Source organism: Macaca nemestrina, chromosome 7, assembly GCF_043159975.1.
Source record: "Macaca nemestrina isolate mMacNem1 chromosome 7, mMacNem.hap1, whole genome shotgun sequence".
NCBI classification, from domain to species: Eukaryota; Metazoa; Chordata; class Mammalia; order Primates; family Cercopithecidae; genus Macaca; species Macaca nemestrina.
Genome location: NC_092131.1, coordinates 107,437,902 through 107,454,262, shown reverse-complemented (window position 1 = coordinate 107,454,262; position 16,361 = coordinate 107,437,902). Strand labels below are relative to the sequence as shown.

General features: G+C 44.5%; 2 protein-coding genes across 6 annotated transcripts in view; both read right to left on the bottom strand.

Annotated features, from left to right (window-relative positions):
* Positions 1 to 16,361, bottom strand: part of LOC105464724 (golgin subfamily A member 6-like protein 4) — a 173,607-nt gene that overhangs the window by 119,943 nt on the left and 37,303 nt on the right. The window lies entirely within an intron of this gene.
* On the bottom strand, positions 326 to 5,657 carry LOC139364054 (golgin subfamily A member 6-like protein 4). Its single transcript, XM_071099335.1, has 6 exons — positions 5,521 to 5,657; positions 3,735 to 3,854; positions 3,069 to 3,128; positions 2,055 to 2,142; positions 770 to 1,668; positions 326 to 502 (listed from the first exon to the last, which is right to left on the bottom strand). The coding sequence occupies exons 1-6, from the start codon at positions 5,569 to 5,571 to the stop codon at positions 326 to 328; spliced, it is 1,395 nt and encodes a 464-aa protein (XP_070955436.1). The 5' UTR covers positions 5,572 to 5,657.

Sequence of the window (16,361 nt, the reverse complement as noted above, 5' to 3'; positions counted from 1 at the left end):
ACCACCAGGCCTAGGTAATTATTTTTTTTGAAATTTTAGTAGAGATGAGGTTTTGCCGTGTCAGCCAGGCTGGTCTCAAACTCCTGACCTCAAGTGATTCATCTGCCTCAGCCTCCCAAAGTGGTGGGACTACAGGCGTCAGCCACCACACCCGACATAAGGAGCCTCTTATACCACTGTCTCTTCCCCTGTGACTGGGGGACTCCATGCCTCTAGCTGGGATGATGATATCCAGACCTGGGGGGAGCCCAGGGCTCCCCACCTCTAAAAGTCAGAGGGAAAGATGAAAGAAACAGTAATAGGACTGCCCTGGAGAGTGCTGGGGTCACCTGCCCCCAGGTTGCAGCTGCCTCTGGCCTGGCGCCTCCCTTCCCCAGAGGCTGGTGCCCGCCTCCCAGCCCTTCTTGGATGGGTCAGAGGTTACCGTGTCTCTCAGCTCGCCCAGCGTCTTCAGCTCCTTTACTTGAGGCTCCAACTGCAGTGCGCTCTTGTTCTCATTGTTCTGGACAGAGAGAAGCAATCATTGGCCACCCGCTATAGCTGAAGACCGCAGAACTTGGTGTCTGCCTGCCATGGCACCGGGAAGGGTGGAGGCAGGTTAGAAAAATCATCCCCTCTCTCCCACAGCCATCAGAGCGGGGCTCTGGCTCACAGGTGCCTTTAGAAGTACCATTTCATGTGAGGACTACAATACCCCATTTTACAGGTGGGGAAACAAAGGCCTGGAGGGCTAGGGAAGAGGGCAGGCTCCCCAGGTGGGGCAACCCACCGGCTCCTCGAAGCTACTGTGTGGCTCCGCCTGCTGCTCGTAGAGGGCTTCCCACCCCAGCTCCAGCATCCTCTCCAGCTCCCGCAGCCTCTCCAGCTCCCGCAGTGTCTCCTGCTCCCACAGCCTCTGATCCTGCTCCCGCAGCCTCTCCTGTTCCAGCAGCTCCTCCACTTGGTCCAGCAGCTGCTCCTCCTCCAGCAGCCTCTTCTGCTCCTCCTGTTGCCTGTCCCGTTCCAAAAGCTTCTCCACCTGCTCCAGCAGCCTCTCCTGCTCCCGCAGTCTCTCATCCTGCTCCCGCAACCTCTCCTGTTCCAACAGTTCCTCCACCTGGTCCAGCAGCCTCCCCTGGTCCAGCAGCCTCTCCTGTTCCTCCTGCCACCTCTCCTGTTCCAATAGCTTCTCCACCTGCTCCAACAGCCTCTCCTGCTCTGGAAGCCTCTCCTCCTCCCGCAGCCTCTCCTCTTCCAGGAGCTTCTCTACCTGGTTCAGCAGCCTCTCATGCTCTAGCAGCTTCTCCTCCTCCTCCTCCCGTCTCTCCTGTTCCAATAGCTTCTCCACCTGCTCCAACAGCCTCTCCTGCTCTGGCAGCCACTCCTGCTCCCGTATCCTCTCCTCGTGCTCATGTATCCTCTCCTCCTGCCTAGATAGCCTCTCCTCCTGCTCATGTAGCTTCTCCTCCTGCTCATGTATCCTCTCCTCCTGCTCACGTATCCTCTCCTCCTGCTCACGTATCCTCTCCTCCTGTCTCCTGTTCAGGAGACTCAACATCTGATTGTTTTCCACCTCGGCCTGGAGCTGTCTTCCCAGACTCTCCAGCTCCTTCCTTAGGTGTTTGGTCTCATCTTGTAGCTGCTCCACCTCAGAGGGCCCTCCTGGGGAATCTGGGGCCCGGGGTTCAGCTGAGAAAGGAAGCAGACAATAAGGGTCTCTGGATTCTCAAAAAAAAAAAAAAAAAAAAATCCTCCCATTGGTGCAGAGCTCCTCCTCTCAGGCTTCCCAAACTTGGCCTCACTGCTAAGGATTCCTCGCACCCAGATGGTAGCTAATCTTCCAAGCCACTTTCAATGGAGAGCACTGTGGGTGGCTGACAATGGGCACTCCTCCCTCTTTGCTGATGGGGACACCAAGGCTCAAGCAGATGACAAGGCTTGCAGTCTCCTGGCACAGACCTCTCTCCCTCTGCCTCAAAGCCCTTCCATCCACCCACCTCCCTGGGGCATTCTAAGCCACCCCCACAGCCCTCTGATGCCGGTCCTGCTCCCAGGTCACGCCAGACCCATCTTACCCCTCTGGTGTTTGAGTTTGAACAAGCTCCTCCCAAGCTTCTGTACCCGATGTATCTCACGCTTCTTCTCCTCCTTCAATGTGTGAACCTGCCCAAAGCACAGGGCGAAAGGGCCCTGGTGATAGGGGCTGAACCTCTAGAGACAGAGTTTGAGAAAGGCCCCCCCGTTCTGCCAGCTTGTGATTTAGAAAGGTGCGTTCATTCAACAAACATCTGCTGAGCACCTACAGGCCAGGTATGGTTCTTCACAGCAGAGATAGAAGACAGAAAAGGACAGACAGGAGCCCTTGGCCCTGAGGTTTCCATTCTAGGGGCCTTTAAATCTCGGACTCCCAGAGCGAACAGAGACCTTTGACACTCTCTACCTCGTCCAGAAACAGGAGCCCAAGGAGGAGAGAAGGTTGTCCAGACTCAAAAAGCAAATTAGGGACTGAGTCAGGGCAGAAATACAGGCCCCTGACAAACAGCCAGGCTAGTGCTTCCCTGAGAGGCAACAACCCCAGGGCATGTGTGGCAAGGAGTCGAGCAGGGGTGTCTGGAGAAGAGAGAGTCAGCAAAGAGGGCAGTGCAGAAGAGCCATGCTGCACGGTCTGTGCTCTGGGGTCCATCCAGGTGAGGCCTGGGTGCCCCAGCTCCCCATTTACCCTTGGCACCAGGGGCCCCTAGACCCTTTCTTCAGGGCCTCAAGGGGAAACGAGTCCAGGTTTGGCAGCGTGGAATCAGAGGACGCCACTGGACTCTTCCCAGTGAATGGATGTTTTCACTGGGTTGACTGATTATTGCGGAGCTTTGAGTCCGGGGTTCCTGCTAGTTCTTGGTACTGGCTCTGAGGTGCATGCAGAGAGGAGGAGTTGGAGGAGGATTGCGGGGAGGGGTACAGAGAACAGTCATTAGGGCTGGGGAGGGGTGTGTCTGGGCTGTCTCAGCTGGGAGAGGGGCAACCAGCCCCTGCTGTGGGAGGAGGTTGGAGGGCTGGCCTGCAGGGTCACTGAACCTCGGCCCAGGGCCTCTTACCTGCAGATCTTTCAGGTTAGTAGATGACACAGGGCCCTCCCCGTAGACACCTGTTGCTGACTACAAGAGATGAGAGTGCACATGGAGATGTTCTGTCCCCCTCAGTGTCTAAGCCCTCTGACTTCCTTTCTTCCCCATCAACTGACAAACATTTCTTTTCTGCCTGTCTTGGACCAGTTGTCCCATAACTCCTTTGTGCCAACTTCTCTCATGGTTTTTATCTCCCCACCATCCCACCCTGGGGCCCTTTCAGTGACTCCTAAAGAGACAGCCTGATGGCAAGTAACTCTTCTTATTGGCCTGGCTTCCCCTTGAGACTGGGAATGAGAAAAATCAAACAGCAATGACCATTTCGTGGGTGTCCTGGGTGTTTACAGCAGGCCATGTACTAAGGAGTCTCAGAAAAACAACAACAAATCTCATTTAAACTTCACAAATAGATGTTTAAAAATCTCATCTCTATTATACAGATTTGAAAAGAGAGACCCGAAGATCTCAAGCAGCTTGCCCTAAATCATATCTTAATGAATCCCTAATCAATCATTAGGCAGGATTCAAACCCAGAATTCTTAACCAGTACCCAACAGTCCATCCACAATCTTAACAATTCTCCTCTACTGCCCCTTGGGTCCCCTGTCCCCAGGAGCCTGGCCAGCCAAGACTCACATCCCCAGGTGAGCGGTAACCACCAGAAGCGGCGGTGTCAGGGCTACTGCCATTGATTTTCTTTTTCCTGTTAGCTCCTGCTGGAACGCCAGGGCTCTTCCTCTGCCAATATTCTTTTAACTGTGGGAAAGAGGAGCGGTGACACTCATGAGAACTATCAGCCCCTACAGCCACACCCTCCTTCACAGTTTTGACCAAATACTCTTCTACACCATCTGATTTAATGCCACCACCAACTGTACAAGGTGTTGTCACAATCCTTTAGTGACTGAGAGGGATATCATGGTTAGAAAAAAAAGAAAAAGAAAAAAAGAAAAAGGCAATACTGGAACTTAAACTCAGTTTTCTGACTCCAAGCTCTGGGGTTTTGCCATGAATCAGCAGCTGCCAGGGACCAAAACCAGGGGCGGAGTTAGAACAGTAAACATGAAGCAGGCAGGAACTGTATGCCATGTGGTTTAGAGTCATACATCCTCACATGTCCGTTAGTGTGAAGAAGTGCACCAGTACCTCTCACACTTTCATATCAATGTGTCCTCATGGCAGAAGGCAGCTTTTCTGTTAAATCTGGGAATTTTTCAGAAAGAGGACAACCCAAGCCTGATTTCAGAGAGAAGTCTGGTATATGCTTAGAAACCTATGTGACTGTCATCCCTAAGGACATTAATGTTTGATCTGAAGAGAATCAAGGGAAACTGATGCTTCAGAAAGATGTCCCACATTCATCCTGTGGCACTCAAAGTACCCCAGGTTGAGATGATATGAGGAAGAGTCAAGCTATCTAGTTCAGCTTCCCAAGAGCTATTCCACTGAAGATGAGCAAATCTCACTTCAGAGACCACTGACTGAAGGGCAGTCTGGTCCCAGAACCGTGGAGAACTCAGAAAAGAATGTTAAAGTCTCTCCGCAAAGTAGAAGCCTGGGAGAAAACCAAACCAAACCCGTTCTCCCATGGCCACCCAGAGATACTGTCAAGGTTTTGAGCACACAGGGGAAGTGCAGGCGTTTCCCACTGTCAATGTCTCTGTGAAGGGAGTAAGGCGGCCTGAAACCTCCTGCTCCTGGGTCCCATAGTCCCCATTCCCCTTCCAACTGGAAATTTGTGCTGTGACCAGAGGATCCAGAAATGGGGTGAGAAAATTTATGGGACTGGGTTGTAAGATCAATGGCTGGTCTTGTAGCAGCAATGGCAGTTCCTAGGGGGACTGTGACATCACTACATTCCATTCCACCCAGGGGAGGGGACCACATCAGCATGATGCCCGAGTCACCACTCCATGATGCGGGAGGGAAACACAGGGATCAACCCAGGTCCTTGGAGACACCAGCCCAAGGAGCCCAGGGAGGTGGAGCTTGGGGCAGCAGGAGGGGAGGGCAGAGTCCGCAGTAGGGAGCCCCAGGCATCACCAGCCTAAAGTCACCCAAGGATGACTGGCAACGGTGGGGCCTGGGGATGGAGTACCCAGTTCCTGGGAGACGCAAGCCCGAAGAGCCCAGGAAGGTCAGGCTTGGGGCAGCAGGAGGTGAGGGCCAAGTATGGAGCGGGGAGCCCCAGGAGTCACCCGCCCAAAGTCACCCTGGGGTAAAGATAGGCAAGGGCAGGGATTGGGCTGCTTGCTGAAGGGGTGGGGCTGACTGACAAGAATTTGGTGGGGGGGAGCCCAGAGTCGCTGGTGTTGGGGGTCCCATTCCAGTATGCCTGAGGAATAGTATGGGCTCTGGCAATGGTCTTGTCATCGGAGAGGATCTGTGGTTGGGTTGGGGGCTATGACCTGGTGCATTTTACCTTTTTCTTGGCTGTGGTGAATTTTCCCTGTCGTGTTTTTTCTGACATCATGGGGTGCGGAGGGAGGCGGGGTTGGGGTCACATCAGCGAAATCCCAGTGAGCACGGCTGAATGCCTCCAGTCACCTACCAGGCCGCTGTGCAACTGAGCCAGAGGAGGCGTAACCAGGGCCCCACTAGAACTCAGAAGAGGGGCGTGGCCTTAATGCTCCAAGCCCATTGGTCAGTGAGAAAGATGAAAGGGAAAGGAAGCATGGCCAGGCGGCAGGGTGTCCAGAGGGACCTGTGGCATCACAAGGAAAGCTGCCCATTCAACTGCTCTCTCCGCTCTACTCAGAAGGAGGGGAGGGGCCACCCACTCTGGGAGAGGCAAGGGTCTGGCTTTAGCTTTAAAAGCTTTAAAACTGTAAAAAATAAACTTAAAAATGTATACATGTGTATACTTTATATATATGTGTGTCTGTGTGTGTGCATCTATGCGTTCCTTCAGAGCTGTCTTCATTATCCAGCTTCTATGCAAAGTCTATGATTTTGGACTATATTTTTCATCTTCAAATGGAGTACAAGAATTACCAGTATCACCTTAACTGAGATACAGATCCTATAAAAATGGAAAATTCATAGCATGCTTGATGATTAAGGAAGTAGACTATAGTATCCAACATTCCAATAAGACAAAATAATCACAATGATCTCTCTTTTTTGGAAGAACATTTCTCTTATTCTCCTACATTATGAAGATTTTTTTTTTAATGATAAACATGTCTAATATCTTTAAAAACACAAAGCTTTTGGGCCAGGTGCGGTGGTTCACACCTGTAATGCCATCACTTTGGGAGGCTGAGGTGGGTGGATCGCCTGAGGTCAGGAGTTCAAGACCAACATGGCCAACATGATGAAACCCTGTCTGTACTAAAAATACAAAAACTAGCCAGGCGTGGTGGTGGGTGCCTGTAATCCCAGCTATTTGGTCGGCTGAGGCAGGAGAATTACCTGAACCCAGGAGACGGAGGTTGCAGTGAGCCAAGCTCACGCCCCTGCACTTCAGCCTGGGCAACAGAGCAAGACTCCATCTCAAAAGAAATAAAATAAAATAAAACACAAAATAAGGAAGAACACAAAGCTTTCAATTTAATAAGCACTTAAAACTCTCTACTTGTTTAAGAGAAATACAAGTCCCAGTATTCTAGATCACCTGACCTCTCTGAGCCTTGCAAATGAAACTGAATTTCTCACTTGATACTTGGCTATGATTTGCAATCATGAAAACCGAGAATTATGTCACTGTGTACTGCTTGTTACCTGAATTCCACACTAGGCTGAGATCAAGGGTTGAATCTTTCATGATTTTCTCCATAACCTGTGTGCTTCTTATCCCAGACCAAACTAAGTTTTTTTCTAGAATTCTACAGTTTACAATTAATAGACAAGAGTGGTTTTCAAAATGTAGTCTATGGACTAACAGCACCAGCAGCACCTGAGATCTTTTTATAAGTGCACATTCTCAGGTCCCACCCTGGGCCTGGTGAATCGGAAACTCTGGAGTAGGGCTCAGCAGTCTGTGCTGCAGTAGTCCCTCCAGGTGTTCAAGAACCTCTGGCATACAGCAGGCAGAAAAATATGTTTCCTTCTGTAGGTCCAAGCCAGGGATACCATATGTTCTGCCTTGTTATACAACAATGACATGCAATTAAAAGACATAAATCTCCTTCCTACTCCCACCCTCCATCCAACGTGTTTTATTTTTATGAGTTCAATTAGAAAACAAGTGGCAATCAGAGATTTAGTCCAAAATATATATTTACAAGTGTCAGTTCTCATCCAGCCTGATCTCATACAAAACCATTTACGTCCTCTTACACCTCAAGTTTGAAAAATGTATCTTCACAATGTGAGACTCAGGCACACTAGCAGTTCTATCATAAAACACCAAGTAGATTGGAATGTCCAACCTTACTAGAGAAGAAAAGTGGAATCACTGGCTATATTTCCAAATGCATTCAACAGGAAATTTGAGTTTTTTTCACCTTCATACTTCCAATTTAATAGAATTAAACCAGAATACGCCATTCTTTCAAAGCCTCTAGCCAGGCAAAGTTTTACTGTATTATTTCTTGCTTTCCATGGATATAAAGCAGATTCCTGGTAGGCACATTTTGTATACCTGCAAAGATGCAGGACCAAACAGTTCCACCTGTTCAACATTGAAACAAAAGTCCTGTAAACCTCGGATGGTGAGCGCAATACTTCAGCTTTAGCCCCAAAGCCTCAAATATGAAAAGATACCAAGAATGCCACTAGCAATCAAAACTAAACTCTCGACTAGGAGCAGTAGTTCATGCCTGTAATCCCAGCACTTTGGCAAACTAAGGTGGGAGGATTACTTGAAGTCAGGAGTTCAAGATTAACCTGGGCAGCATAGCGAATTCACGTCTCCACAAAAAATTTTAAAAATTAGCTGGGCGTGGTGGCACACAGCTGTAGTCCTAGCTACTTTGCAGGCTGAGGTGGGAAAATTGCTTGAGCGCAGGAGTTCGAGGCTGCAGTAGCTATGATTATGGCACTGCACTCCAGCCTGGGTGACAGAGGGAAACTTAGATAATTACATTTTCGGCCGGGCGCGGTGGCTCACGCCTGTAATCCCAGCACTTTGGGAGGCCGAGGCGGGCGGATCACAAGGTCAGGAGATCAAGACCACGGTGAAACCCCGTCTCTACTAAAAATACAAAAAATTAGCCGGGCGCGGTTGTGGGCGCCTGTAGTCCCAGCTACTCGGGAGGCTGAGGCAGGAGAATGGCGTGAACCCGGGAGGCGGAGCTTGCAGTGAGCCGAGATCGCGCCACTGCACTCCAGCCTGGGCGACAGAGCGAGACTCCGTCTCAAAAAAAAAAAAAAAAAAAAAGATAATTACATTTTCTCCTGCTCCTGTTTACACTGAAATCCCTCAGTTAAAAGGCTTTCAAATTTGGCAGGATAAAAATTAAGTGAAAAGTGGCTTTGGAGCTTGGCTAGTGAAAGAAAGAAAGAAATGAAAGATAGAAGAAAAGAAGGGAGGAAGGAAGGAGGAAGGGATGGAGGGAGAGAGGGAACAAAGAAAGAGAAAGAAAGGAAAGGATGAAAGAGAGAGACAGGGAAAGAAAGAAAGAGAAAGACAGAGGAAAGGAAAGGAAAGGAAAGGAAAGGAAAGAAAGAAAGAAAGAAAGAAAGAAAGAAAGAAAGAAAGAAAGAAAGAAAGAAAGAGAGAGAGAGAGAGAGAGAGAAAGAAAGAAAGAAAGAGAGAGAAGGAAAAGAAAGGAGAGGAAACAAAAGGGAAGGGAAATAAAGGAAGAAAAAATGAAATGACAAATTACTTACTGGGAGAAAGTTTTTGTAACCTCAATGACAGATAAAAGGTTTGTATCCTTAGTCTATAAAGAAATCTTTAAAATTATTAAGAAAAGAAAAACAAATGAATTTCAACTAATAATGGGCAATGGAGAAACTGGCACTTCTCACAAGAATAAAAATGGCCAATGGCATACAGAAAGATTCAAAAGCACTAGAAATCAAAAAATTGTCATGAAAACAGTGAGATTTTCTGTATAAAGGCAGGAAAGATGATAAATGGAAGGGGGAACCTGGAGCTCTGTCCTTGTTAGTGGGAGTATAACCTGGGTCACTTTTCCTGGAGGATAATTTGAAAATTTCAATGAAAAACCCTAAAAATTATTTTCCTCCAGAAATTCTATTTCTGTGAATTCAGTCCAAAAATGCTTGCTCGAGTCCATTAAAATGTATATATAAGAAAATTCGACCAGGCGCGGTGGCTCAAGCCTGTAATCCCAGCACTTTGGGAGGCCGAAAGGGGCGGATCACAAGGTCAGGAGATCGAGACCATCCTGGCTAACACGGTGAAACCCCGTCTCTACTAAAAAATACAAAAAGCTAGCCGGGCGAGGTGGCGGGCGTCTGTAATCCCAGCTACTCGGGAGGCTGAGGCAGGAGAATGGCATAAACCTGAGAGGCGGAGCTTGCAGTGAGCTGAGATCCAGCCAGTGCACTCCAGCCTGGGCGACAGAGTGAGACTCCGTGTCAAAAAAAAAAAAAAAAAAAAAGAAAATTCACCTCTGGGGTGGCAATGGTTAACTTAATATACACCCAGCTATTAAAAATGATGATGCCAGGATATATTTACTGCCACAGAAATATACTCAAAATATACGAAGTGACAAAAGACTATATATTATGATTCTACTTTTTAAAAGGTTTATATGCATAAAAACATATAAAAAGCAACAAACCAGAATGCTTTGAGTGACAAATTAAAGATTTTTCCTAATATTTGTCATCCAAATTATTACAAAAAGAATGATTTCCTTTATAATCAGGGAGAATTGTTATTTGCATGTATTTGTATTTAAATCTCTTTTCTTTTTCTTATTTTTTCTCCTGTACGTATCCCATGTAGGCTGGAATCCCTGCCTCTTGAGGTAAATCAGCCCATTGTTGGGAAGTGCACTACATAAAGCTGCCCCATCCTCCTTTACTTTAAGAGATCTGGAGACATTTTTGTTTCAAATTGTTTTATTGTTCTCAGGTGTTTTTTAATGTATGAAATTGAGGAAAAGACAAAGGAAAGGCTGACTCCCTACCCTCCTAGGGCCACTCTTCCAATTTTTGCTGCTATTGTTATGTATTAATATTCACTGGGTACCAAAAAGATGGGCAGCCCCTTAGATCCTTTGTTCTTATCTCTTTGTCATAATCCTACTTCATTCCTTATTCCTTCATTCACTTATTTTTAAAAGGGTCATGTGTACAAATACATAGTTCAGAAAATTTTAAATATATCTATAAAAGTATGTGGCAAAATCCCATTCACAGTCTTATTCTCCTTCCACAGCCAAACACTTTTAATTGGTTTCTTATATGTCATTTCAGAATTTATCTTTGCAAATGCACATTTATATTCTTATTCTACTCTTTTCTAGCAACACAAACAGTAGCATACAATACATACTATACCATTCTTTGTTCCTTTTTAAAAACACACACAATATATGTGTTCTTTTGCATGAGTACATAGGTATTTCTCATTCTTCTTAACAACTGCACAGTATTCATTGTTTGGATGTACCACAGTTTACTTAACCAGTTTCCTGTTGGTGGACACTGAAGTCATCCATATCATACTATTACAAACAATGCCAAGCATAACCACCCACACACACCAAGTTCATTTCTGAATCTGCCTTTGATGAAGCCTCTATTTGAATCACCATAAGGTCATATGGCTGAAAAGTTAGCCCCTTTTTTAGTTTTCACTATATACAGCAGTATGTAGCCAAAGACTCCCTTGGGCAAAGCAAATGTGCTCTTTGGGGATTTACTTCATAACAATAAATGGATAAACAGCACACCAAGAAGAAACATTTCTATTTAACCATGCACGTGCATGTATATAATACATACTTATGCATAGAAAGCGTACAATAAATCCATCAAAGCATTAAGCATTGTCTCAGTATGGTGGATCTATGGAGTGCTTCGTAGACAGCCTTCCTTGCCTATCAATCTTTCTAGTTTCAAAACAGTGAATATGTACTATTTTTGCAATATAAAATTTCAAAAAATGTTAAATTAAGCCGGATACATTCCTTCAGTCTGTCCGATATTTGTATGGTGCTCCAGAGTGCTCAAATATCACTTCATTTTAAAAAATTTGTTTTTTTTCCAAGTAGAGAGACAGGCAGGGTTTTCCTCTGTTGACCAGGCTGGCCTTGACCTCCTAGATCCTCCTGGATCCTCCCACTTCCACCTCCTAAAGTGCCAGTATTACAAGTGGGAGCCATCACACTCGGCTGGCTTCATTTGAGAAATCTTTCCCCAGCACTCCATATATTACGAATAATTCCTTTCTTCTTGTTTAGATAGCATCTTAGTCATATCTCTGTTACCTCACTTGTCACATGATAATCAGTTGCTCACCCATCCATCTCCCTTGATTGCTCATGAGCTCCTCGAGAAGAGTCTGATTTTCAGCACCTTGAAAAGTGTGCAACACGTACGTGCTTCATACACACAGAAGGAAATATCACTACAGTGTAATTATTCCCAGAATTCAATGCCCATATTTGTAAATTGTTCCAGATAATCTGCCAACAACCTGAGAATGTTATGTTTTTTCCCTAAAATTTCCATCTATTACTGAGTGTCTACAGTCATAGTTAACTCAATTGCGATGTGACCTCTGGTCAAGCCCATTCATAGGTTTTATTTTAGGTGATATTTTTTGTTTGTTTTGAGATGGAGTCTTGCTCTGTTGCCCAGGTTGGAGTTCAGTGGCATGATGTCGGCTCACTGCAAGCTCCGCCTCCTAGGTTTATGCCATTCTTCTGCCTCAGCCTCTCCAGTAGCTGAGACTACAGGCATCCACCACCACAGTCAGCTAATGGTTTTTTTTTTTTTTTTTTTGGTATTTTTAGTAGAGACAGGGTTTCACCTTGTTAGCCAGGATGGTCTTGATATCCTGACCTCATGATCCGCCTGCCTCAGCTTGCCAAAGTGCTGGAATTACAGGCATGAGCCACCACTCTCAGTCTATTTTAGATGATTTTTAATTTTAATTTTTGATTTTGAAAGTTTCCTTTTTGTTTTTTAATCTAGCAGTGTCTGGTAAACTTCAACATTTCTATATCCCTGTGTCTTTGCACCTACTGGTCTCTGCTTGGAATAATATCTCAAGGTTTTATTCACCTGGAAAAATTTCTACTCACCCTTAAAGAGTCATCTTAAATAGGCTGGGCATGGTGGCTCATGCCTGTAATCCCAGCACTTTGGGAGGCCAAGGTGGGCACAACACTGAGGTCAATAGTTTGAGACTAGCCTGGCCAACATGGTGAAACCTCGTCTTTACTAAAAATACAAAAAATAGCTGGGTATGGTGGCTCATGCCTGTAATCCCAGCTACTCAGTAGACTGAGGCAGAAGAATCGCTTGAACCTCAGAGGCAGAAGTTGCAGGGAGCTGAGATCACACCATTGCACTCCATCTTGGGTGACAGAGCGAGACTTCATCTCAAAAAAAAGAAAAAAGCTTAAATAATACCTTCTCTGAGAAGGCTTTATATCTTCCTATTCTTTCAGTAAGAGTTAACAATTCCTCAACTCTTGAAACATTTGTGCCTCTATTACTGTGTATCAGTCACTGAACTGAGTGCCTAGCATAGAAATATGAAACTGTAGACCCTGCCCTCACAGAGCTCATGGTCCAATATGGAAAACAGCCATAAGAACAAATAACCACACTATCTTCCTTGCAACCCACCAGGGCCTAACACATCACATCACTACTTTTGAAATTAGGAAACAGGCTCAGAAGTCCAAGAGCTTGACCAATGTAACTCAGCTGTTAGGTAGCAGAACCAGGTTGGTATGATTCTTCTTCAATATCCTGTCAGTTACATAGGTAAGTGGCCTCAAAATCAACAAAAGACAAGTAGAGGTTGACATGCATCAATGGAGAGAGGCTCAAAAGGATGACTTTATACACAACAACAGAACAGAAATGTTCTGGAAGTATGTCTGTGGATGTGAAGTAGGAGGGGGCACACCAGGTTTCACCTCGGTCAAGTGAATCTGTAATTCCAACCTGAGCCTCACCCCTGAGCTCCAGACTTAGCTATCTGTCTTTCTTACTCTAATATAAAATACACAGGGCAGGACTTAATCTCTAGCTTGTTCACCACAAATTAAAGCAGAGTCTGGTATATAGTAAGTACTTAATAAATAAATAAACTATCAAAGAAGCTAAAGAAACATTCCACACTCTTGCGGGAAGGGATTACCATGAAACAGACCCTAGCAGTCGCTTACAAATACAGTTGACCCTCACTATTTGTGGATCCCACATTTGCAAATTTGCTTACTTGCTAAAATGTCTTTGTAATCCCCAAATTAATACCTGTGGAGCTTTCAAGGTGATTCATGGATGTAGTGAAAACTCTGTCACTCCTTGCACATGTCCCAAGCTAAGGTCAAATAAGGTGACCCTCGGTCTTCTTGTTTCAGCTCTCATACAAAGATGACCCGAGGACAGAGACAGTAGAGGGCAGTGCAGTGTGGTGCAAGAAGCTGTGGCTCTGGGGCCAACTGGATGGGGTCTGAATCTTGTCTCTGGCACCTGTTAGTGGAGCAGCCTCAGGCAAATCACTTAACACTTCTGTACTTCCCTTATTCTTTTGGAAAGAAAAAATTCAATCTACCAGGATGAGTTGTTTTTAGGAATTAAGATTATAACCTATGTGAGATATTTATGTATGTACATATTTACCCTGGAAACAAGGGCTCAGTATTTGACTAATTCAGTGTTCCAGGTAACTTTATAGAATATCACTACTGCAAATAATAAGAATTGACTGTAATTATTTATAAAGAAAGAACAGGGATGTAGACAAGACAATTATTTGGATGAGCTACAGGCAGCCTTTAAGAAGCATTTGAAGAAACAGAACTTCACCAGACACATAAGGTGTGGGAAAGGTTTGCAAAGAGAGAGAATGGTGCCTACAGAGAGAGGTCCAGATGGTGGAAAAAAACAGGTAAGTTCAGGAACTGGAACTTGGGAAGTCTAGAGCAGTAGAAGATGAGGTCAGAACATGGTGCCCCAGCGCTTCTCTGCACCTTGTATACACCTTGTACTGCAGAACCTCATTCTCTGTGTTGAATTCTTGGTTTCTAGTTCTCTCTTCCATTAAACTGTAAGCCCCCAGGGTCAAGGTCTCTAAGAAGAAATCATAGCTACAGTCCTCTAAATTTGCAAACAAGTTATTATTAAACACAGATACACCCAAAAAGACTGTACAAAAATAACATTGGATTTTAACTGCAGTCAGAACAATTTACAACTGGTATAGACTTGCAATTTGTCCAGGATTTTTCTCTGATAACTGCTGTAACTCTGTCGTAAACTCTTTTCATTGTTTTAGACAATGAAATGTCACCCAGACATTTGTTAGAATGTCTGGGAAAAAACATTCTAAAAGAGGAAGAAAGATCTTGGTCTTTTCAGTGTAAATGATTGATGGGTTGATTGACTGAGATGGGGTCTCATTATATAGCCCAGGCTGGTCTGAAACTCCTAGGTTCAAGCAATCCTCCTGCCCCAGCCTCCCAAGTGGCTGGAATTACAGGCACACGCCACTACGCTGGGCTCTAGTGTGATGTATTAACGTTAGGCTTAAACATACGGCCCATTAGACAAGGCTGCCACCTCACAGTAAAGATTTCTTTTAATTCACTCTAATAGACTTATTTCTCCATATGCAAGATAGAATTTTACCATAGTAAAAATCAAGGAAGCATATTGATATACAAATATGTTACAAACAGGATAAGGAAAGCAATATAATTTTCTCCACAAAAGCCTGCAAAACCCTGGCCAAAACACAGTAAACAGGATGCTAAACTCACAGCTTACATTTCTCCACTGAGACCTAGGAAAAACAATTCTAGTTTTTGTACAGTCACAAAACTAAGCACTGTGAGAATTTACAAGTTTTGGTAAACTTGTATATTCTCCCCACCCCCATACACAAGTAGCCAAAGGAGCCTATCAGTCTTACCTCAACACTTCAATCTCCTCCAGCCTCCAAAATAAAACTCTTATTGTCCAATATCTGAATTTATATTTTCAAACATCTAAAATCTTAATCAAAACTAAGAGCAGTGCATTAACTTTTCCCCCATGAAATTCCTGGTATAATTTTACTTAGACACAACAAAAGTTGTACTATTATCTAAAAACATATGGATAGAGCCAACATTACTAGAAACCAAACGAATATACTATGAAGGTGAAAAGAGAATAGGGAGTGTTGTTTTTAAATGGATTCAGTGCTGTTATTCTCCACTCATAGACTGGGTGTGATCAAATCACATCATGCTGTACAGCTAAGTATGTCCTATATTTTATGACAAAGTAGGGTAACAAATTATTTATTGATGACCTGTTGGGTACACAGAGGCATGCTAGAAGCTGTAAAAGACTTGATTCTTGCCCTCAAGAAACTTTCTAGGTTGTACACAGCCTGACAGAAGGTAGTCAACAGCAAATACTTCAAGCACTATCCATCACAACTACCTTAGGTATTTACTTTACCCTTCTACAAGTCTCTGAATATTTCCAGGTCCCCTTTACTATCTCTGATGGACTCTATGGCTCAACATTATTTATAGCCACAGGCTTTCACGGACTTCACATTATTATTGAATCTACATTTCTCTCTATCTGCCTCCCTTGCCAATTAAAATTCCAACCACTACTTTGGCTTTGCATCCAACCACCACCTTGGCTTTGAAGCCGCTGCCTGATATTGACACTTCGTAGATGTAATATGACTATACTTCTATGTGCCTCTATCTACTAATGAGGATCCTACTCTTTAGTATAAATAGTGCCATTGACTTCCAATCAATTATTTTTGATAATATCCAAAATATCAGATAATATCTGATAATACTCCCCAAACAAATAATGAGTGATGTTCTCTCAAATATGTGTACAATCAAATGTGAAATGGAGGAGATGGGGAGGACCTTAGACTCAGAGACTATATTCAGGCCTTTGTAGTGGCATTTATTTGACATAATTATGCATTAAAAAAATAAGTTAAATTGTCATTAGATCAGTCTGAAATTTTACAGAGGCTTTGGTTGGTGAGGAACATATTTTATATATAATAATTTTCCCATGAGAATGCTTTTGATTAATGTTATCTGTTAAAGATTTGAGTTCACAATATTTCCACTGTTAATAGTATACGTCTTTGTAGAGCTGATCTGAAGAAGTCAAGGACCACATGCT

Excerpts from the sequence above, each read along its gene's own strand:
- LOC139364054 (XM_071099335.1), bottom strand. The coding sequence starts at position 5,571 with ATGATGTCAGAAAAAACACGACAGGGAAAATTCACCACAGCCAAGAAA. Across the intron at positions 2,143-3,068 it reads CTAACCTGAAAGATCTGCAG|GTTCACACATTGAAGGAGGA; the intron begins GTAAGAGGCCCT and ends TGCTTTGGGCAG. Across the intron at positions 1,669-2,054 it reads CAAACTCAAACACCAGAGGG|CTGAACCCCGGGCCCCAGAT; the intron begins GTAAGATGGGTC and ends TTCCTTTCTCAG.